This window comes from Ictalurus punctatus, chromosome 26 (genome assembly GCF_001660625.3).
Source record: "Ictalurus punctatus breed USDA103 chromosome 26, Coco_2.0, whole genome shotgun sequence".
In the NCBI taxonomy this organism is placed as follows: domain Eukaryota; kingdom Metazoa; phylum Chordata; class Actinopteri; order Siluriformes; family Ictaluridae; genus Ictalurus; species Ictalurus punctatus.
This window is the reverse complement of record NC_030441.2, coordinates 8,586,078-8,610,625: the sequence shown is the minus strand read 5'-3', so window position 1 is coordinate 8,610,625 and position 24,548 is coordinate 8,586,078. Positions and strand designations below refer to the sequence as shown.

Genomic DNA, 24,548 nt, shown 5'->3' with positions numbered 1-24,548 from the left:
CGATTAGGAGATTAAAATGTCAGGGATTAAGCCTCCCATCTCGCTCTCTGTACAGCTTTCATTCCACGGCATCACCTCGGGTCCTCGGTCTCTTCGAATTTCCTCACCGATCCCCTTTTTACAGCACCTCTGGTCAAAACATTAAGAAAATCTGCTCTAATGGAAGCAAATATGTTAAAATAAGTACAATTTTTAAGGATTATTCTAAATTTTGTCTGTTTTTAAATCTAAAACAGTATTGGTATTGAGAGGAAGATCCCACGATGGATAGATATGGATCGATGGACCCTTTTTTATTTCCTGGTAAATACCTTAGATAACTTCCTGTTTTTTTCACTGGCATGCCTCTTGACTGGTGGAGTTATGTGACCCACCTAATAGGAGGATAGTTATGTGACAGACCTACTTTAACATGTAACTGCCCTCAAAAGCTAAATATAACTCCAGGAATTATAAAACTGTCTAATAACTAATACATGATGCCAAGAAGCTGTAATATGTTGTTTTTTTTTTTTATAATAATAAAAAATAAATACACATTGTACTTTTTTTACCTCTGATGTTACGGAACGTCCAGGATACACGTTAGTCCCTGTTATCACATATAAGCTCTCCCCTCACCATCCTGGATTGTTTTCTCTCTTTTGAAGTTAATGAAACAAAAAACAACAAAAACAACAACAACAACAACAACAATGCAGCTTGTCATGTTACCGAAAAACCACAAATCCCTCTGTCCTGAAGACTTTGTTACAGTGAAGCTGTACCTCTCGCTCTCTACAAAACATCACAGGAAACGTCACAGTTTTGCTGTTTCTCCGTAACACTTCACCAGGACCAACATATCAGCAATGGCACCCATTTTAAAATCCATTTACACGAGTACCGGCCATCGCCTACGAGTCCCACACTTTCCGAGACTATAGATAAATTCCTGGTCTTGGGCTAAATCAAACGACAGCCCGTGACTAAAACGCTGTGTTTCTTCAGATTCGTAAAGAACTTTCGTAACTTTGTATCTAATCTAATCTAATAACCTTAGCATGTTATGTAAAGACAGCATTGCGTGACAGACGTCATATTAAGGCGGGGTTATCTGACAGACATAAAATAGGAGGACAGTTATGCGATGAACCTACTTGAACATGTAACCACTCTCAAAGGCAATATATATATATATATATATATATATATATATATATATATATATATATATCAATCCAAATAAAAAATAAAGAAAAGACAAGAAAACAAGCCTTTATGGTTTAAACTCGGGGGTTAATCATTATGTCTCTGAATCATTCTCACAGGACTGGCTGTTAAATTGCTTATATAAAGAAGGCTGTTATATAAAAACTGACCCCGCCCCCACGCAAACTTTTTGGGGGTGATTGACAGAGTAATCTGAGGTGGTGTAGAATAGTCGACTCTAGTTATGTTAGCTCCTCCTTTAGGGTTACACAACCCGTGGTTGTCATTATATAAGTGAGCTACATAATGTTCCAATGGGAGGGTGCCTTGGAGGTCACGTGCTACATAGTGGGCGGGATGAATGTGAGGTGTTTATTGTTATGTATCAGGGAGGACGGACCGGTCCTGTTAAAAAACTCGCTCCTCCCCGTTTATCATTCTTTTTCTTTTCTTTAAAAAACAAACAAAACGTATATGTAAGTGATGTAGGTGGTGCATGTTATTTTTGTTACAATGGACTTTCCGGTGTGGGTTTTATACGGGGTTTAAAAATGGAAAGGCGAAGTGTTGGAAAGCGAGGAGAGGGGAAAGAGTCAGCACCGGCGCGTGGAGAACGAGACTACACGGGATTACGCGGAGAGCTCGCGCTGTATAGACACACTGATGCACCGATTACAGAGCAGAGTCGGGTGGTTTTGTTGCTCGCGCTTAAAACGTGACCGCGAGCGTTTAACGTTCGGTGTTTAGGGCTTGGTTTCGTTTGTTGTGTCGTAGCCTGTGTTATCTGCCGTGTGTGTGAGCGCAGACCTTTCACTTCCACCGCGTCGAGCCGAATCCGGCTGTTTTCTTTCTTTCTTTCTCGTTTCCTACTCATTAAACTTTTGCTGAATGGTTCTACAAGTGTCGTCCCGTGTAGCGCTGATCGCATGGTGTGTGTAGAGAGATTGATAGAGAGAGAGATCCGGATTGTGAAACGTTTACGTAATTGAAGGCGATTAAAGAGAGCGCGCGAGCGCGGTCTGGCTAATGACCTCACAAGTCATTACTGTATTTAAATGCACGTTTTCTACGTCATTTCCGGCGCTGATGTAGTCATGACGAGGTAGCGTTTTTGATCACCAAAGACTTGTTCACTTTTTCTTAGTATTTATTTTATTTGTGTGTGTGTGTGTGAGTGATAGATAGCTAGAAGATTTGATTAAGTAAGGATGGACACCGGGATCCAGAGTTCTTCCGAACATTTCGCTCACGAGCCGAGCGCACCCGGTGTGTGTGCAGAAATGCTGGAAGTGGCCGAGGAAGCACGCCGAGCCGGCGATTACGAGCTGGCTGTTGAGATCTACTCGTCTCAGCTGTCCGAGCTCCATCAGCCCGATCGGGGGCTTTGCATGCGCAAAGCGGACACTTTAGCCCGCGCCGGTCGGATAGCCGATGCGTTGGACTCGTACTGCATCGCCGCGGACCTGCACCGACTCCGACCGGAGGAGCTGCGGCTGTTAGTTGAGAGCATCGCGCGCACGATCCGGGTGAAGGAGCCGCAAGCGAGCGCGAGCGCCAACGCGGCCACCTGTTCCGACCCGGACGAGCTCGAGGAAGAGCACGCGCTCGATTTGTTTTCGTGTCGCCTCTGCAAGTGTTTGCTATCCGAGCCCACTACGCTAGTGTGCGGCCACACGTTCTGCAAACGGTGCCTGGAGGACGCCGCGGTTAACGAGTGCAAGTCGTGCCGCACGAGCATGAACAAATCGTGGTGCACGAGCGGCCTGCGGGCCAACGTTATTCTCAGCGGCCTGCTCGACAAGTGGTTCGAGGCGGAAAGTCAGTCCAGGAGGTGCTGGCTCGAGGGGGAAAGCTTGTGGAAGAAACAAGATCTACAAGGAGCCCTGGAAAAGTATAACCAGGCAGTGGACCTAGGTAAGGGATTTAAATAATTGATAGTGTGTGTGTGTGTTTTGTATGGTGTGTGTGTGTGCAGTCTGGTCGCGTGGTAATGCAGCACTGGTGGCGTGACCTACTTCTACTAGCAGTTATAAAACGACTAGAGGGCGTCTGAAACACCCGAGTTTCTTCTAAAGACCCTTTTTTTGGAACAGTTTCTAAAAATAACGTCTACCCTCAGTGTACAAGACTAGATCACATAACATCCAGCAGTGCTTGATGATCCTTGGTTACAGCCCAAGGAAAGAACAGCAGCACTGTTACCAGTTATGAGTCAGTCCATCTGTTTAATTAAAAGTTGAGCTTATTATATATCTCGCACGAGCTTTATTTCTTCACTAGCAGATGGGTTTCCGAGCATATCGTCAGCTGGCCTTTAATGTGCATGGTAGAAATGAAATGAGTACAACTATTAAATAATACCAGCACCAGACACTCACAGCCGTGGTCCAGATAGACAGTGGTAATTATAGCAGGAAGTAATTAAAGTATTAATAATGAACTACAGATATGCACTCCTAGGAAATAGCCTGCACTGAGCCTATACTCACACAGGGGTCAAAGACGCACAAAAAAAACCTTACTGTTATTTAGGCTATGTCATGTTAAGCATCATTACCTAATCAACATTGAATAAATTAAAGGATATATAATAATCATATAATTTAATATTTTTGAAAGCCCTTTTCGCATCTGACCCATATAGACCTATATCTAATTTCAGTCTTAATTGTACAGTCTCGGGAGAATTCCCCGTGCTCTGGATCATGTTGACGTGGATCGTCTCATGACTCGGTTTTTAATAAACCGAGCAAATGAGGTCGTTTGTAGGTGCTGCTTTTAAATTATGACTTAAAAGGGGGTCATGGTGAAGCTGGATGGACCGTGGGATCTGCGCTCTATTGAGCAAGCCTGCATCCTGTTTCTGCTTGCTAGCTGGTCACGCCTGACCTAATTCAGCCCACCAGGTCCTATATCCTGACCCGTTTATATAAGGGAGATGGGTGGAAGCTGCTGGGGTTTTGGTAGAGGGCAAAAAAAAATAATAATGTAGTTCTATACTGAAGATCAGATTGAGAAATAATAAATGCAGAGAACTATAGGGACTTGCATTCCAGCATTCCTGAGAGTCTGGATGTCTCGGGTCAAAATCTTGTCAGGTGCTTGGGTTTTTTTTTTTTTTGTTTTTTTTTTAAATAAATCTCTTGGGCCCTTATTGGGCAGGTCTGTATCTGTACACTTAAAATATTCATTATCGGTCAAATGTTTAAAAACACTCATTCTTTATTTTTATCTTTTTAAACATTTTAGTGATTTAAAAAATCCAAAATAAATCAAAATCATTTAGTGTTTTAGCTTCTTGAAAGTAGACGCCCCTTTTGCCTAGAATTTCCACAAATGTGTTCGTGGCATTTGTCTCGACCGATTTCTTGATGAAAATCAGTATTAAACAGTATTACAGGAGTTCACGCCTACTCTGAATATTTATTGGCTACTTTTTGGAATATTCCGCTCAGTCATCTGTTTAAAAAGAAAAAAAAACTAAACTTGTATTTTAATTCATTTTTTATATATATATAAAAATGAATTAAAATACATGATTACCTCAGGTTTATATGAAAAAGGCGTACACCACTCCCTGACAAAATGACTAACGTCACATCACTTAAGGTTTTTTTTTTTTTTTTTTTTTTTTTTTTTTTTTTTTAAATTTCAGGGAATTGAAGAGAACAAAATAACGATTGTGAAATGGACTGAATAAGTAAACATCAGGCTTCACTCAACTGCATCATAAGTGAACAGTATAAGAACACTGAGTTCTCTAAAATCTGTTTTTCTGGCAACCGAGGTCTCTTCTCTCATTTAACAGCGTCGCTCTTTCCAAGAAAATGTTGTTAATGCCAGAGAGCCGTTTTCTAAAGATAGACAGCTAAAATTCTGTCAGCCGATGAAATTTTTGATGAGGAACCTTTTCTGAGAGGCTTATTCATAGTGATTAAGCAACCTCAAACCGTTTCTGAGCTCACCTTTCCTCTGAGAAGTATCGCTTTCTTCTATGTTCTGTTTTAGCTCCCAGACTTTCATTTGTTTTGTGTGCCTCAATGCATATTTTTTTTTTTTTTTTTTTTTTTTTTTTTGAAATAGCCTTACTGAAATCTAGGAGATGAGTGCACTACATGAGGGAGCAGGGAGTAATCTGATGGAAGAGAAATGAAAGTTCTGAAGTGATTTAGTTAGCCGACATGACTGACTAAACACCATGGCTAATAAGGATGCTATTTAAGTTGCTCTATCTAAAGCTGCACTAAATTGGGTTGCAAAAGGTGAATCTCTGGCTTGCTTTGTCTGAAGCGGTGTTAATTATAATGTTAGTAAGGTAATAATTCTAACAAATTTTATGTTGGAATAGTATCTGGGAGGCAAATTATTTTCATGTAAACTTTACAAAGACAAAGGGTTGATCTGGTGCCGTCCTCGGCTAGTGTTGGCCTCGTGCGGCCAGTTGTTGGCCGCTCTCGGCTAGTATTGGCCTCGTGCGGCCAGTTGTTGGCCGTCCTCGGCTAGTATTGGCCTCGTGCGGCCAGGAAAACGATCCTCATCCACACCGGCGTTTCCGCTGTGTTTCAGAAACGATCTCCGTCCGGACTGCACGAACGAAAACGCATGTCGCATGACCATTCAAGCACACTGGGCATGCCCATACGAGTGTAAACAGGAAGTTGGTTGCATCCAAACTGGCGTTCCATGTCGAAAACAGCGCTGGAGTAGTGTAGAAGACCGGCGTAACCGTAGCACAAGTTATGCGTTTTAAAACGTAAGCATACACTTATGAGAACAAGGCCTTGGAGCTTGAGGTTCACTTTCCTGGAGGTGTTACTTCAGTTTTCTAGGTTCATTACCTCACCTTCCATCTGCATTGAATGACAGACCTCCAAGCATCAAACTGCATCCATATGAGACAATACTCTGAAGTAGGATCAGGAGTGAGCTCATCAAATTACTTTGACTTACTTTTGGTGAGGGTTATAGGATCGTCGGTGTACAGGATGCGCTGTCGTCTACAAATGAATCTCTGTCGTATCCTTACGTCTGTGTTTCAGAGAGACGACGTTCCTGCTTGGCTGTCAATCGATTCCGAGATCTCTACCCAATTGGTTAACTTACTGCCAAAATTACTGACTATATCTAAATGTGGTATTTTGCGGTTTGGGACTTCGCCTTTCTGTTCTTTCCACGCTGTCTTCACTGATTGAGCGTGTAGGCGTGCATATTGGCGGTTTCGTCTCATATCATCTCACAACATGCGGCACAGGCAGCCAGAGAGTAAACACATATGCTCAGTTGACACTGTGTGCTGGAAAGCAGCCTGACTGTGGGATTCTCTCTCTCTCTCTCTCTTTTTTTTTTTTTTTTTTCTTCTTTCTTTCTTTTCTTTTTTTTTTCCCCCCTCCTTCTTCTTTGTTGCTCAAACTTGACAGCTTATTTCTGAAAGCAACCAGTCATGTGTCTAGTCACGGTTTTGCGCATTAGTCACGCTTCACATTGCAGTAAAAGGCAATGTGTTGTCTGGTGGAGGGGATTTGCATTTCTTGTTTCAGAAAGCCTTCACCGGAGAGCCGGTCTCATTTGCGATGACCCGAATTCCCTGCGTGAACCGACGGACATAAATAGATCGCATATGAAGCGTCATATTTTGGGAACTAGATATTTGATCTGGTTCCTGATATTTACGTGACGTTTTCCGTTTCGGAAATACGTTTTGACCCATGTAGACCGATCGCTTCAGTGAGATTCCAACGATTTATCGCTCTCTGTTCGTTATAGAAGCGCAGAGTACAAGTTTGATCACCTTTTTATTGAGTGAGCGAGCTTTTTTGAGGAGGCTTTAGCTAGAATGTTCTCTCTTAAAAACAGAACGTTCGACGTCGGAACACAGGTTTTAGCTCCAGACGAGGGTTTGGATCAACATGACGTGTTCGACCTATCTTCGCCCAAATACGGTGTTAAACTCTCTGAAGCTCAAATAGGATGTTCCAGCACCTGCCAACCTTGTCTTTTTTGGTAGAGCATCATGGGAGTGATAAGTCAGCAGTTACGTCTTTGTTCTAGTAACCAGAACCATGTGGGGAAGCATTAGGGAGCTATATGCTTGGATTAGAGTCTGGATTTGGATGTATAGCTTGGTGATACAGATTGGCGACAAAGGAAAAACCTGAGTAAATGAGCGGAGCATCATAATGACGGCAGGTGATTCTAGACACATTTCTTGCATGATACAATTAACGTCTTGCTTTACCCTGTGGCATGTATAATATGCTGAGCATGGGTAGTTAAAGATCAAAGTGATTTGGGTTTGCTGAGTCACTGGTGGCTCACGTGGACTGTTTGGCCAGTGTTTCAGTAGGAACGGTAGCTAAGATTACATCTGTATGTAGGTCGACGTGAGGGACCGTAACGAGGTTTGGAAATTGGGGCGGAAAGTGCATATTTAACGATCGTGACGCTTGTACATTAGTGCGACGTGTTTAGGAAAAAAAACAACAGAAGAGCTACTGTTCTTCAGGTAACCGAGAATGTCCGGGCAGGATGTGATCAGACTTTCAGCAAGAACAATCCACGAGTTGGGTTTTCCTTTCATTTTTGTCACGAAGAGGAAATCACCTCATTCATTGATGGTCTACTGGAAAAGGTTTGCCATATCGTCTGTCATAGCAGCTAGCAGTTTTACCGTCTTTAACGTCTAGGTTTTTAGCTACAAGTCTAACAGATTTAAGCCAAAGCTACACATGACATTACGCTCTTAACACCCATAATTATCTTCACCAGTATTCGAGTTTGTTCCCCGTCTCTGTTAGTGCAACACCAGTAGTTTTGAGGTCTGCAGCGTTTGGTGCCGTCTGATTGGTATACCCTTCCGTTGTCCCCCTCAGCGGTCCTCAACAAACTATGTATGCTTTGTGAGTTTTCTTTTAATAGATCAGCAGTTGTATTCCAGCTGTGGACCAACTTTATTTCTGGACCAGAAAAACGAAACGATACCCGAAACCATGACAAAAGCGAGGTTTAGGCTATAAGATCCGATGGCAGCAACGTTTTTCTAACGTGGTGTTGAAATTCACAGTTGTGGGGGTAGGAATCAGTCAAAATGCTGTTCACGGAGCCTAGAAGGCAACAGCTAGTCATGCGAATTTTAAAAGGAAAGCCAAAGCCGTGCCGAGGTTGACGTGTAAATGTCAGTCATGTCCCTAAATAATTGTATTCGTGCAACTGATTTATTCATTCATTCATTTTCCCTCCTCTTTTCTCCCATAGCGTCTTCTATCGCTAGTTTACGAGCACAGCGAGCTGAGCTGCAAATGGACATGAAGAACTTTAACCAAGCGATCCAGGATGCGGACAGCGTCTGCCGCCTCCTACCAGCTTCACCCAAGGTGAGAAGGTCGCACTTGTAGACTTCCAAAAGCTCCTCAGCCAAGATTACACGCATGTGTTCACGGTCATTATTCTGTGATCTCTTGAGCTCCGTTCGATTGCTTGCCCCATGGAAAACACTAAGCATCATTCTATCAGAACCAGCAAGCTTAAAAAGAGGTTACGTATTTTTCTACATTCCAAGACGCGTTTTTTGTTTTGTTTTTTTTTAAATCTCGGCTGAAACACGACACGCATCACATTCCTTGTTGTTGCGCTTTCTTTTCCTCTGTAGTACTCGGTTGCTTCACGTTGTTTAATAACCTTATACAGAGACGATGTTGGATTTTAGCGTTAACGGCGAATTCGCGGTATTCCGTCGGGACGGCGGTAAAATTCCTCGAACAAATTGAACACGTTAGCAAAGCAAACAATACGGAGAAAACGTGTGTTATATAAATGAGGAATGAAATACAAGTGGCGTGACGTTGTGGAAACGTAATCGACGATGGAGTGGTGGGATCTAGCCCGATGTGAGCAGGATAACGGATTCCGAAGCCGATTGTTTTCCTATTACGGCGCATCGTTTTTGCCCGAGATTTCTGGGTGGCATCGCTCATAAATATAATTAACTGATGTTAAGGACACTATTTGACCAACAGTTTGTGAACACCAGACCATTACAGTCGTGTACCTTTTTTTTTTTTTTTTTTTTAACATCACATTCCAGAGTTATTCCTTGTTTTAATAACCGCCACTCTTCTGGGAAGACTTTCCACAGCATGTCTGTGGGGATTGGTTTGTTCAGCCGCGCGAGCGTTAGTGAGGTCAGGCGCTGATGTCTGGGGTGCCCTCAGCGTCACAGGTCAGGGTTCTGTGCAGGCCACTCAAGTTCTTCCACTCCAACCTTGGTAAACCATGTCTTCATGGAGCTCGCTTTGTGCACAGGGGCGTTGTCATGCTGGAGCAGATTCCGGCCTCTTCGTTCCTGTGAACTAACTGTAAAGCTACAGCATACAAAGACATTCTATACAACAGTTTGGGGAAGAACCACGTATAGGTGTGAAGGTCGGGTGTCCGTAAACGTCCGGCCATGTTCAGTAGTGTATATACTTTGTCTGATGTTACACAGCCAAGTCGAACATGCACCGATGGATTTGACGTCATGTTAACGCACTCGAAAGTTTCTCCATTTTACCTTGACGGAAAGCAAGGGAGCCTGCGCGAGTCGAGAACACACGGGATGAGGGGAAGGGGCAGGGCTTTCAGGACATTTTGTTTGGAGAGTTCAAAGCATCTGCACAAATCATTCCAGATTAATACGTCCGATTCCGTTCAGTCTTATTTGTATAGCGCTTTTGCAATTGACACGGTCACAAAGCCGTTTTAAAGAAATATATAAATTCCCAATCTAAATTTTAAATTGATAAATTTGAATCTAACGAGCAAGCCAGAGGCGACGGCGGCAAGGAAACTCTCCCCGAGATGATATGAGGAAGAAACTTTGAAAGGAACCAGACTCAAAGTGGAACCTGTCCTCATCTGGGTAACAATGGATAGTGTAGTTATAAATAAATCCCTTCGATAATAAATCCCTTCTATGCTGAAATCATGCACTGTCCACTGATGGAGACCCGGGTTGCAGTCCAATGCCATGTCTATATATGGGCTTCCAAGTGTCCCTAGGCTGTCCATATGGGGCCACCCTCAGTAACCGTGACTGGCCTCCAAGCGATGAGAACCCCAGAAGCAGGGCACCAGGACGGTCCAGACCGGCCCGGAGAGCAGAACAGTTCAGGCCCATTGCTATCCCAGGAGCAACACGTGTAGAGCGTGGGTATTATCCAAAGTCTTCGCAGGCGTTGGCGTCATCTGGAATCTTCATAGAGGCTGGTTCTGAACTGGAGCTGGCGCATGCGCTGATTCCCGAGGTAGGAACAGGAAACGAATGGAGAAGGATTAGCGTGGCCGCTCTTCAGTGAATTTCAGGCGGAGATAACCGTGTGCAATCGTTATCGTTTCATCAGAGATGACTGCAAACACGGTTATGAGATGCGTTACGTGAGTGCTAGGTTAAAGAAATGTTTCCTGTCCTGTTTTATTGAGGAGAAATACACGGCCTTTTTGGCATATTTTTAAGCGAATTGCATAAAGAAAGGCAGGCGTGGAAATACGGTCTCCTCTGAAAGTATTGGAACAGCAAGGCCGATTCTTTTGTTTCTGCTGTACACTGAAGACCTTTTGGGTTCGAGTTCAAAAGATGAATATGGGACCGTAGATCAGAATTTTCAGCTTTCATTTCCTGATCTCAATCCCAAATGTCTTCAGGATGAGACTGTATAATATAATCCGAGTGAACTTGGATATTGGGTTGGTGTAATGGCGAATAAGGACACTACGTGAATACAGTGCAATACAGTCTCGCACAAGCCTCATGATGCACACCAAAGGCAGGAAGTACAGCAGTGTAACTGCACCAACGCGGCCGTGCTCGAGGCAACCGAGGCGGCAGGTGAGATTTCTAAACCTGTACTTCTGGACACGCGTATGACGTACCGCTCTTTCCCCCTTGCTGTGCTGCGTTAGTAGAAATGCTGGTAGAGAAGGAGGCTTCGAATATCTCAATTTGACCTGTGACATTTTGCGCTAGCTGAGCAAAGTCCGTGTAATGCTGCTTGATATAAAAATAGCCTATTTGTAGTTTTATACTATGATCCCGTACATTTACAAAGAGTGTGACCACTCATGAGGAAATCATTATACATATATACATAATGTAGTATATTGCAGCAAATATGGAGTAGGTGAAATTGGGCCGAGTTAAAACTTGCTGTTTATCAGTTCGCAACATGCTGGTCTTCTTATCAAACTATGCTATCAGAGATCTTGCGTTATACTGGAGCAACTGGCTGGTGTTTTTATACCCAGACAGTTGTTTTTATAAATAATGTTTTAAAGGGAGGGTGGAAACGCCTGGAAACAAACCTTTGTAAAGTATGTAACATTTAGTCATGTAATCCTTAAGGATACTTGATGCAGGCAGTAAGGACATTTGCCTAAGGCATCATCTTAGCAGGTGTGGTAGATTATATAGCCACCCTTCCACTGCCTCCTGTTCTTCAGAAAATAAGTTACATATTGTGCGTTAGGTCCTCGGCAACGTTACATGTTACTAATTCCATTCATTTGTAATAATGTGTTTACGTAAAGCTCAGTTTTTGTATTCTTGGCATCCCTTCCGGAGCGAATTCTCCCGCCTTGTGCCTGGTATTCCCGGGATAGGCTCCGGATCCACCATGACCCCGCTGGGGATAAAGCGCTTACTAAAGATGGATGAATTGACTTAGTTTAGTTTAAAACATAGTAGAATAGTATGGTTTTTATTTATTTATTTATTTTTTTCCCACTGTAAAGTCTTGAATATAGTTGTCACAATACAATAAACATATCTTGTGATACTATACCAGCTGAAGTATCACGATACCATGCCGTATTGTCGATTCATAACTCAAATAAATAAAACGAACCAAATTAGCAGAAATGCGTCGATTTATAAATGAAAACGGACAAACCGAATTTTCCTCTGAACGTTTTATTGAGAATGAACAAGACCGAATAACTGGCTGTTGGAGAAAAGTCATGCAACTAATTCAATGTGCCACAAATTTCATCTGTTGTTCCCTAGAGCAATGAAATCAAGCAAATGGAAATTGTCCTCGGAGAACTAACACTGAACACGTCATTTAAAAATAAATAACTGAATTTAGAAACGAACTCCCGGAAAAAATGAATACAATTGAGAAAGTTAGCAAACACGGCTAGCTTTAGTATTTACACGCCGCGGTTAGCGTAACCTTAGCTCACTTACTAGCAAACACGGCTAGCTTTAGTATTTACACGCCGCGGTTAGCGTAACCTTGGCTCACTCACTAGCAAACACGGCTAGCTTTAGTATTTACACGCCGCGGTTAGCGTAACCTTGGCTCACTCACTAGCAAACACGGCTAGCTTTAGTATTTACACGCCGCGGTTAGCGTAACCTTGGCTCACTCACTAGCAAACACGGCTAGCTTTAGTATTTACACGCCGCGGTTAGCGTAACCTTAGCTCACTCACTAGCAAACACGGCTAGCTTTAGTATTTACACGCCGCGGTTAGCGTAACCTTAGCTCACTTACTAGCAAACACGGCTAACTTTAGTATTTACACGCCGCGGTTAGCGTAACCTTAGCTCACTTACTAGCAAACACGGCTAGCTTTAGTATTTACACGCCGCGGTTAGCGTAACCTTGGCTCACTCACTAGCAAACACGGCTAGCTTTAGTATTTACACGCCGCGGTTAGCGTAACCTTGGCTCACTCACTAGCAAACACGGCTAGCTTTAGTATTTACACGCCGCGGTTAGCGTAACCTTGGCTCACTCACTAGCAAACACGGCTAGCTTTAGTATTTACACGCCGCGGTTAGCGTAACCTTGGCTCACTCACTAGCAAACACGGCTAGCTTTAGTATTTACACGCCGCGGTTAGCGTAACCTTGGCTCACTCACTAGCAAACACGGCTAGCTTTAGTATTTACATGCCGCGGTTAGCGTAACCTTGGCTCACTTACTAGCAAACACGGCTAGCTTTAGTATTTACACGCCGCGGTTAGCGTAGCCTTAGCTCACTTACTAGCAAACACGGCTAACTTTAGTATTTACACGCCGCGGTTAGCGTAGCCTTAGCTCACTTACTAGCAAACACGGCTAACTTTAGTATTTACACGCCGCGGTTAGCGTAACCTTAGCTCACTTACTAGCAAACACGGCTAACTTTAGTATTTACACGCCGCGGTTAGCGTAGCCTTAGCTCACTTACTAGCAAACACGGCTAACTTTAGTATTTACACACCGCGGTTAGCGTAGCCTTAACTCACTTACTAGCAAACACGGCTAACTTTAGTATTTACACACCGCGGTTAGCGTAGCCTTAGCTCACTTACTAGCAAACACGGCTAACTTTAGTATTTACACACTGCGGTTAGCGTAGCCTTAACTCACTTACTAGCAAACACTGCTAACTTTAGTATTTACACACTGCGGTTAGCGTAGCCTTAGCTCACTTACTAGCAAACAGGAAATCTTTCAAGTACTTATGACGATACTACTGTTTAAAAAATAAATAAAGTGGCATCAGCTGTATTTTGTAGCTTTAGTATCACGATACTACCGTAGTACCGATACTGCGCAACCCTAGTGTTTAGTAGGGCTGCAACTAGGATACAAAAAGCTCATTTTAATGATTCAATAAAAGAACACCAGCAGGTGAATTTTTTTCATATTTTAAAGCTGCAGTTTGTAATTTAAGCCTTCTCGAGCCTGCAAGGTGAATTGTACTTGCACTTAAACATTGGCAAACTGACACTGCTTATTTGAAAGAATTGATAGATTCCTTGTATGCTGGTGTTGCGAATCAGTTTTTCTAGAAAATCTTTAAAATTATATGATTAATTACAGGTCTAGAACCACTTAAATTTAATTACAAACTGCACCTTTAATGTTCCAGTGTTGATATATTTTTTTTTTTTAAATGATTTTTCTACTGGGACTTTTTTGATCTGGCTCATCGGTAATGAGAATACATGCGTTATTGGGATTTTCTGTCACCAGGCCCACTACCTTAGGGCCAAGGCGCTTTGCTGTGCTGGCCGCAGAGAAGAGGCATTGCAGGAGTATTTTATTTGTGTAGCACTCAAGCCAGACTGGACATCTGTAAAATCAGAGGCACAGAAGGTAATCTTCTACCTCCTTTATCATATTTCCCTCACAGTGCTTGATTTTTTTTATTAATGTTAAACTTGCATACATTTACATAAGCAGTAATAGCAGGTTGCTTGAAGATCAGTATTTCCTCCCGGTGAATACATGGGAATGGAAATCGGCTTGCCTCGAGTTCTTACTAAGTCGAATGGCCTTGGGTGATGAGGCACTTTGTTTGACGTAGGTTTCGATGTTCCCAATTTTGTGCTTCTGTCTTTCTCTGCAGATCCTGAGTGAGATGTTTTCGTCCATCTTTCAGAACGACAGTCTGGTCACACGCCTCCATCCGCTTCAAACCACCAACTCATCCCCTCGCATCAAACCTTCATCACTCCTCAGCTCTCTGCACTTTCCTCTGACGAGGGACGGAGCCAGAGCCGGCTGCTCCAAAGTTCGTACACACACGCACGCACGCACGCACACACACGCACGCACACACGCACTCTTCCGCAGACTCGGAATTCACATACGTAACACACGATGATGTGCAGTCTGCAAATACATTTTTCTGTGCTATATACTTTTTTTTTTTCTTTTTTTTTTGGGTGAACTCCTCTTCATTTAAATCTTTCAACGGTGTACTGGCCCTTTAATTCAGCATGAGCAGCTCGGCAAAAAAAAAATTAGACTTGACGCCGAAGCTCCCGCTTCACTGCTGCTCACTTCCGGTGTGAAATTTTATCAGTGCAGCGATTACAGCGCTTACGAACTGCAGTTTTGTCGTCATTCCACACAAGAGACGTCATCTTTACACACGGCACAAAACTGACGCGTTTTCCCGCCCTCTTTTGATTGACGGAATATAATCGCCCCTGATCATCGGATGTTTTTAAACTATCGGCCGATAGCCCATAGCGGGAGAAATTGCCTTTATCGGCCGATACATCAGAGCATCTCTAGGGTTTTTTGTTTTTTTTAAAAAAAAAAAAAATTTAAAACATTTATTTATGTTGAGCGTCTACTATAAAAGCCCTTACGTAAGTTGTTACTATGGAAACGACAACGTATTACAGCGAGTGTGTTAATCAACCCGAACACCATGTTCTGACCAATCAGAATTGAGAATTCAATAATGTCAGGTTTCAGAGAAGTTCCTTTCACACAAGTAGCAGAAGTGCTGAAGTAGTGTGTTACGGTATGATTTATTAATAACGGGATGCAGACGTTTGTACTGAAATGCATGTGCATCCGCATGCTGCTCTCTATCTTCGGTCTCAGTGTTTGGCCTCTTTAATGAAGCTGTCGCACCACTGAATGTTTAGTCCCATAGAGATGATTTAAAAAAAATAAATAAATAAAGTTAAACAATCTCCTCAGCACTGTGGTGTTTAACTGGTTTAAATCTGTCTCCACTTCACAGGACGCTGCGCTCAGTAATAATAAAGCTTGCGACGGTTCGAGTTCCTCGTCCTTAAATCAGCCAGAGCACAGCATAGAAGAATCCAAAAGCCTGGCAGCTGTGCTTTCCTCGCTCCCTGTAGCTCCTGGTGTTAAGAGAAAATGCTTGGCTGATGCCAGTGCCTTCGTGCCTCCCAGCAAGATTCTCAAAGCAGGTATGTGTTCAAATTACAGCTGTGGCATTTACGAAATGTACGACTGAGGACAATGAAATTGTTGCTCTGCGGTTTCTGTGTACTGAATGTGAGCCAGAGGGTGTCAGAATGTACCTGTTCTTCCTGTACTGTACAACCTTCCAAACAAAACAGGTCATTGTCCTCAGGTTGTTTGTTTATTTCTTTATTTATTTATTTTAAACCTTAACTGTCTGTTCTTTCATTCACACACGTCGTTTCGTTTCTGTTTGTTTAACCAGAGGAACACGTGTACTCCTGCTCGTTCATTCATTTATCCGATCAGCCAATCACGTTGCAGAAGTGCAGTGCGTAAAACCCTACAGATACGGGTCAGGGTTTAATGGGCAACGGGAGATTGTGAGATTGGTTCTGTGATGCTGTTCTGCTCAGCACGGTTGTAAAGGGTGGTTATTCGAGTGATTAGCGCCAACCAGTCTGAATGTTTTTTTTTTTTTTGTTTTTTTTTCCACGTCATTCTATGTTAAACACTATACGCCGGTGCGATTTTTATAACCAGACCCGATCTAGTCTACGCTTTCTCAATCAATCTGTCTCACCCATTCCTGCATACGCTTTCAACCTACCAATCATATACCCCGGTCTTTCTCTCCATCTCTCTCAGATCCACCCAGCTCCTCACACACGCCTCCTGTCCAGCGCGGGACGAGGACAGTACCGCCTCATCTCTTGGACAGCGCTGACATGGAGTGTTCACTGTGCATGAGGTAAACGAGACATTTGGACACACCTGCTTGTATGGTGTTTTAAAAAATATATATATTTTTTAAAAATATTATCACGGATTTGAAAGTCTTCGTCTCCAAGGTGTATAAATCGGAACAACGTTTTGGTATTCACACTAATCGAAAATGACCAAGACTAATCGGAGGTTACCGTGGTAACGTGACACTAGAATTCAATTAAGAAGCCGTTAAAGCAGATTTAATAAAGGGATTGTGTGTGTGTGTGTGTCTTTGCATGTGTTTGTGTGTATCTATATACGTGTGGCTTTGTGTACATTTTTGTCTGTGTTTGTCTCTTTGTGTGTTTCAGTGTGTCGTGTGTGTGTGCGTGTGTCTGTGTGTTACACACATGTATAACTGTTACATTTTAAAGACAGGGAAATGGGAACACTGTGTCCCCAAGACTCCATTATTAATAATAATAATAATAATAATAATAATAATTCCTTTGATTTATATAGCACTTTTCTAGGCATTCAAAGCGCTTGGGCCTTAAAGAGCGCTGATGTTTGCTGATCATCAGCAGCTCTCAGTCGGCGTCTCCGTCCGCCAGCAGCTTCATAATATACACTGAGAAATCACCCCAACTTTCAGTGGACAAGCCTGCAAATGCCTTTAATAAAGCACTTCTTCATTTCTAATGACCGTTTCGACCAAACTCAGCCTTTCCGTTTCTGTTCCACACAAACGCTGGCATTTAGTTTCCGCGTGTCCGGCTTCTTCCTTACTGGAAAGGGAAAGAGGAAGGCCTATTAGAGTACAGTTCACGTCACGGTCAGTAGCTAGCTTTTTCAAAAAATGACAGATTGCTGCTCTAAAAGAATGCAGATTTCCTGCAGAGGTCTCTGGGAGAAAATGGTTTCCAGTAGAGAATCACGACGACGTTATCCGATCGTGGATGTCCGTCAGTCCGTGGACGCGGAAGAGGATGGCTTTACGAGTAGCTGCTGGGTGGGAATTGGCGGGTTGACAAAATCGTGGAGAGAAATGTATTGGGGGGGTGAAAAACCACAAAAAAAAACAATTAACTTGGTAACTCCACCTCAGCTTTACTGTCCTGAAAGGAGGACATTTCTGAGGTTCTGGAGAAGCTGACACGGGAATATGTGCTGCGAAGATACAGCGTCATGGTTTTTGGTAATGATGGTCATGATATTCCACGTGACCGTGCTGTTTTGAAAAGCGTTTTGTAGAGCGGAATGTTCTCAGACAGCGTCCCGTGTCCTTCGAAATCTGTGCCACACGCGTGTCCTCCAGCTAATTATAGCACAAGGTACAGTTACACAACACCGGCTGAAGGTAATTAAAGGTAATCGTGTGTACTTTCTGTCTCCGGTTTTCTAGGTTGTTCTACGAGCCCGTCACCACTCCCTGTGGACACACCTTCTGTCTCAAGTGTCTGGAACGCTGCCTGGATCATAACCCCAACTGTCCTCTATGCAAAGAGAACCTTTCCGAGGTAACGCTGCACTGACGCCGTACACGTGTACTCGTAGTAACGTGTTCGGTGAACAAGGAAGTTGGCTCGAAAGTGTACAATAGGTGAAAGACCACGATCTTATCGTCCAATACGTTCAGTGTGGAACGAATGCGTTTTCACTTCCTCCCCACACATTCCAGCGCAAGAATGCCTTTTAGTCACGATTTTGTCTCCCTTCCACACCCGTGTGTACTGTTTTTTATTAGTTACATGACTTACAAGTCATTGGTGTATACAATTTAATAAATAAAGTCCTACAGTTGCAATTTAAGACAAATGTCTATTATATACAACGTATTTATGTTCTTCAGAATAATGAATTGTTCCGAACAAGACGTGTGCACTATATTGTAATGATGGATTACAGTGTACTCCTAAATAAAGGTGAAATGTATTTGGGTCTTTCTGTGACATGCGGAAGACCCATTAGTAAGTTTGTTGACTATTTAAAAAAATTAAATCTACATGTTGGTCCTTGGGGAACACCGTATCGAATATGTTGCCAGTTTAATGTCGCAGCGAGCGCCTTGAGACGCGCAGCGTTATTCGACGTGTCGATGTAATTTCCTGTGAAACAGGAAGTCAGGGTAGGACATATCGTGTGACCCCGCCCCTTTTTTAAAATGGCCAATAGCATTTAGCTTACCTCACAGCCCGGGGCTAAGCCGTACTGGACACTTAGTAGCATGGATGTTTATGACGTCGAGGGCGGGACACTTCAATTCAGATTCTCGAGAGCGTTTGATTGGACAGAAAGTCTGATGAGACGCTGAAGTGCCGAATGTCATCAAAATCGTTGATCCGTATCGGTGGTAGAGAGAGACGGTACATTTTGAACGCGTATATCTAATAGATAACCTTAAGGCGAACATATTCGTACTGCAAGCGACAAAGTCCAGATGAAATCAAGATTAAAGCTTTAAGTCGGCTTCGAAGTTTTGAAATTTCGGAAGTGTACTCTGTTCGTATAAAACGTGATGCAGACTTCATCTTCGTCACAGATACGATCTAGTGATGAAAGGACGTGTTGATGTTACGTACTCGTGTGTGCTTTAAGGTTAAAATCGACACTTCAAAAGTTTCTCACCTTTCAATCAGTTGACCTAAATGTTAAGCTTGCTTTGGTTGTAATTGCAGTTTCTGGCCACTAGAGGGTACAAAAAGACCTTCCTGATGGAAGAGGTACTTCAGCGCTACCTGCGTGAGGAGCTGGAAGAGAGAAGGAAAGTGCATGAAGAAGAAATGAAAGAACTGTCCAAGTGAGTTTATAGTTCCTCGTTCTGGAACGTTCTTCTAACACGTTATAGACGTCCACATGTAGGCAGCGAGGAGGTCCTTGCCTGACCTTTGCATGGTCTGTCTTTATTTATTTATTTATTTATTTATTTATTTATTTATTTATTTATTTATTTATTTATTTAAGTTAACCTTCTCATCACTGATATTATGGTTATATAGACCGATAAAACAACTCGGCCATCTTTGTTTTGCCAGTGTTGTCTGTTTTAGCCTATTAAACTGAGCTCACTTCCAATAAAAGCTACATGTGACCTATAAAAAAAAATCATTCCTGTCTGTAGTACTGAGTGTGAATTTTATCAGCGTGTAACGCTACAATCCTTTATGTTGTCAAATGTTTCCACTCCAGTTTGAACCAGGAAGTTCCTATCTTCATTTGCACCATGGCATTTCCCACAATCCCCTGCCCGCTGCACGTATTCGAGCCGCGCTACAGGCTGATGATTCGCAGGGCCATGGAGACCGGAACCAAGCAGTTCGGCATGTGCATTTCTGACCAACTGAAAGGGTAAGTGGCATCCAAGACGACGATTTATAACCGTTTGTCGCTTCTAACGTACGAGCATGCGAGATTCGGCACGAAGCACGTGACTGGTAAAGTCTGGCTGTGTTTGATTCGTCAGGTTTGCCGATCACGGCTGCATGCTGGAGGTGAGAGACGTGAAGTTCTTCCCTGACGGTCGCTCGGTGGTCGATACGATTGGCATGTCTCGCTTCAAAGTGCTCAGCCATGGCCAGAGAGACGGCTACAACACGGCCAAGATCGAATATTTGGAGGACAAGAAGGTAAAAGAAACGTGGTGGATTTTGTGTGTGTGTGTGTGTGTGTGAGAGAGAGAGAGAAGTACTAGAGAGCGAGTGATTGAGATTCTTCGAGGTGTCTGTGTGTGTGTGTGTGAAATCACAAGTCTACCATTCTGGCGTGTGTGTGGGCAATCTCAGGTGGAAGGAGAGGAATTAACCGAGCTTCTGAAGCTACACGACTCCGTGTACGATCAGGCCACAGCCTGGTTCACGTCTCTCAAAGACAACATGAAAAGCCAGATCCTGAGCCACTTCGGTCACCTGCCTGCCAAAGACCCCGACCCACAGGTGAAACACTTCCTTCCAGTTACAGTGTGGAACATACCGTGGTGTTTTTTATTTCTTTTATACCACAGCTGACCATTTTTATTTATTAAAGCACAGCCATAAACAAGCTTCACTGCATTTATTTGTTCAATAGCAACACTTTTTTTTTTTTTTTTTTTTTTTTTGATGTCTTTGATTAAACTGTTGGTTGTTAAATGTTATATTTTTTCAGCTGTAGTGGGGTTTTGTTTGTGTGTTTATTTTTTAAAATTGTAGTGCTATAAGTTCTATCTGTATCTCAGTCGTGGGTGATGTTGGGGTCATGTGACCGTGGTGTGGTTCGTTTATAGCCTTACTTTAGATTTTTTTTACTTCTGGCGATTTTTGTATTTGGGCTTTACGCTCACTTCCGGGTTAGCGTACAAAAACGTGTCGTCCTCCCTGCAGTGCTGCGATTTAACTTACAGCCTTAACTGACCCCGACAGCCTGTATGTGTAACCCACAGAGCTCTCGGCCAAACTAAATAACCCTTCGATAACCTCTCAACCCAAAGACGGCGCCCGATGCAGGATTTAACATTCATTTATTTATTTATTTTCAGTATGAGCTTACCCTTAAAAACGATACTAAAAGTACCCCCCCCCCCCCCCCCCCCCCAAAAGATTAAAAATGGAATCAAAACTATTCGTACACCATTAAAACTGACCACAACGAAACGGAAAACAATCTGAAAACAAAATAAAAACTAGCAATACTTTTAAAACTATAATAACCCTGGGTCCAACCCGATCGCTGAATTGATGATTAAATTGACTTGTGCCCATGTTTTCAGGGGAACCCCAGTGGGCCGGCGTGGTGTTGGTGGCTGCTGGCTGTGCTGCCTCTCGAGAATAAAGCTCAGCTCACCATCCTCGCCATGACCTCCCTGAAAGACCGACTCATCGCCATCCGCCGAGTGCTCATCTTCGTCACCAGGAAGCGTCCTCGATGACCTCGGCCTTCCTCGATCATCAGTCGTCGTCGCTGTCGCTTCAGCAGCCACAAAGACAGGTAGCGGGCCACCGAAGCAGCTTGTCGAGTCTTTCATCATCCGCAACCGCTCGTCCAATGATAAACTGACGCGCACCTTCTCTTCAGCACGCGGTCCGTGTTGATCTCCCAAAAAAAAAAATCACAGGCTGAACGAATGACTGTAGCTGAAGACGTAGTCAAAGCTGAAAGAGGAAGCCATGTGCTGATAACCGAATGCTGTGAACATCCCACTCCTGCTTTTGTGCCTCGTGCGTGTGTAAGGCTAACCAAATGCATCTCATGGGCTTCCGGTATGTTTACTAGTCCAGTGGCCTGCTTGTGGTTCACACATCATGTACTAGTTAAGCCTATACACAACTTTTTTTTTGTTTCGTTTTGGTTTGTTTTTTTTAATTACCTCCTTTAAAAACCGGTCTCGCAAGCCGCACCTCGCACAAGTCTTCGTTATCTTTACCGTCGAAATCGAAGAGCGTGACGTTGGAAATGGAACCGTTTCACAGGACGCGTCATCAGTCGGCCTCCGGTCCTTTTTTTTTTTTTTTTTTTTTTTTTTTTTTGTTGAAGTTTTATTAAAGCCTCGCTTGATGTCGATGTGGAAGGATAGAAACGTGTAGTATATCTGAAAGGGAAAATGTCAATCCTGTATTTAATATAGTAGCTAGCATCGTGAAGTCCGGCTGATCAGAATGTACCGGGTGAAATGATGTCGTGTCCATTAGGAGTATTGTGGTGTTCAGTCCCTCCAGGATTTCGCGTTTGCAGAAATCGACGCAAAATCGAGCAAACACGATGAGCTTGCGGTTTTCCAGAATCACCGCAGATTATGTGACGTCATCACAGAGCGCATTCGGACTCGACCCTGTTCGGTTCACGTGCGTCGAACGCGAGTACAGCTAAAATGTCTCGTTTACCATCGGACATCACTGACGAACAAGGTCGCGCAATTTCGCCAATTCAAGTAGGTTTCTTGTCTCGTCGCAAATTTTGGAAAAAGCCGCAGCAAAATCGAGCATCTTTGGCCGCGACAATCACCGAAAAAGAAGAAAAAAAAACTCTGCGAAATCCTGTATGGACTGGTTAATAACACATTTTGGCGCTCTAAGAACACTTTCTTTTTTAAAATATTACAATGACATGGAAATGTGTTTTTTTTTTTTTTTTTTTTTTTTTTTATTTATGTTACTTTGCAAAATACGTGTTGTGTCTAGCAAACTTTCTATTTAAGGAAAGTGTTTTGGACAGCCACGTGTCCTAGCGAAACGCACATCAGCCTGATCGATTCGTTTTGTAATCGGAAAAGCGACGTCAAAATGGCCGCCGTCCTCCTGCACGGCCAGCATCATCATCGAGATCATAGCAGAGAAGAGCCCTTAGACGCTGCGTACACGTGACCGTGCAGAATGAGCTCGCAGAAGAGAGCCGGCTGAACTATCCAGTTATTTCTCCGCAGATGTTGGCGTGAACGGAGATGATCGCGGTCACCTGAAGAAATGACGACGAGGCTCGTGTTTAAATGCCGTGAGGGACTTTGTACCTCAGGAAGCGAGACGGAGACTGACGTGGGTGATTCGGATAATCGCTGTGTGAATCTTTTCCGTTTTCCATTTAGCAGGAATGCTGTTTTCCCATGAATGGATGATTAAGTTGTAAATGTCGAGGTAGGCGGGGCGTCTGAGTGGAATCTGGCTGGAATTGAATCTTTAAATGCGTGGAGTTTTTTTTTTCTTTCTTTCTTTTTCTCCTCCCTTTCTCTCTATCTCCGTTAAGGAAAACCTGTAGCTGTTGCTAAAAAGCAGTGAAGTCACTTTTATCCAAATTTGATTTCGAATTGATTTGTATTTATTTAAATTTTGCCTCATTTCTGTTTACATTTTGCTTTGGATGTACTTGAGGCCAATTGAGTTGCGCCCCCCCAAAAAAAAAAAAAAAAAAAAAAAAAAGCGTGCCGTTGCACTAACACTATATATAAACGCAGGGTGTCCCAAACGTCTCCATACGTAGGGGGCGGTGTTTGCCAGCACCGCGTCGGTTGTGCCTTCGTCAGTGGACGTTCGTGGACGTCCACGTCTCCGTTGCAACACTTCCAGTCTTTCTGAATTTGTTAATCGTTCGGCAGGCGTGTCACGTGCGCGACGTGCTCGCCGTGTTTCCTGTTGAAGTCCATCTTCCCGATGCATCCATGAGAAGGATTTCAATACGTTCTTCTTTTGTCGAAGGTATTCTTAAAGACTATCTGAGGTGTGTGTGTGTGTGTGTGTGTGTGTGTGTATTATTTAAAAAAATATTGACATTTTGCTAAAAGGTGTTAAGTTCCCCTATGTGTGGAAACTTCTGGGACACCGTGTGTGTGTGTGTGTGTGTGTGTGTGTGTGTGTGTGAAACAATATATTGGTCATTGAGGTGTGAAAATACATTTGAAGGAAAAAAAAAAAAAAAAAAAAAAAAAGAATACGCTGTTACTGATGACATTACTGTGTGGCAATTATGTTTGCTAGTTTTAAAATTCGACTTTCCTGATAATGCTGATGACTCCAAGTAAACATTACAGCGCACAATGTAGCGTATATTCGGCCATGTGTGTGTGTCATCTCTCGCCCAAATTCCTCCGATTGTTCTCTTAATACATGAGAAGCACTGTGATGAAGTCGGCTTTCTTCACATCCGGTCAATCGGGACGAGTCCTCGCTACAGATTTGGCAACCGAAGCTGCGAAGCAATTGCCGGCGTTACTTTAAGTCATGATTCTGTGATGAAGATGAAATGAAAATAACCACAAAGTGATGCACAACACAACACAATATCCTATTGGACAGTAAATTCTTGTAGGCCATATCGGTTAATTATCAGTTAAGTCTCAGGTTGCGAAAGTGCTTTATTTGCTCATGTTGGACAGCTTCAGGATTAGTCCCTCATCCAAAAATGAAAATATCGAGTACTTTTATCATTGTATGCTCTATGCACCTTTTACCTTATGTTTCTGCGCAATGAGCCGTCTGCGAAACTTGA

The 24,548-nt window shown here is 43.1% G+C and overlaps 1 protein-coding gene across 2 annotated transcripts; it reads left to right on the top strand.

The window, feature by feature from the left end:
- The first annotated feature begins 1,557 nt into the window (after positions 1–1,557).
- On the top strand, positions 1,558–23,906 carry lonrf2 (LON peptidase N-terminal domain and ring finger 2). Of its 2 annotated transcripts, XM_017457967.3 has the most exons (12): positions 1,558–3,105; positions 8,443–8,561; positions 14,193–14,315; positions 14,569–14,733; positions 15,703–15,895; positions 16,539–16,641; positions 18,004–18,118; positions 19,277–19,398; positions 19,788–19,946; positions 20,062–20,224; positions 20,381–20,530; positions 21,343–23,906. In XM_017457967.3, the coding sequence occupies exons 1-12, from the start codon at positions 2,400–2,402 to the stop codon at positions 21,499–21,501; spliced, it is 2,277 nt and encodes a 758-aa protein (XP_017313456.1). In that variant the 5' UTR covers positions 1,558–2,399; the 3' UTR covers positions 21,502–23,906. The 2 variants fall into 2 exon arrangements, with proteins under 2 accessions (XP_017313456.1, XP_017313457.1); XM_017457968.3 differs by lacking the exon at positions 14,193–14,315.
- The last annotated feature ends 642 nt before the right edge of the window (positions 23,907–24,548 follow it).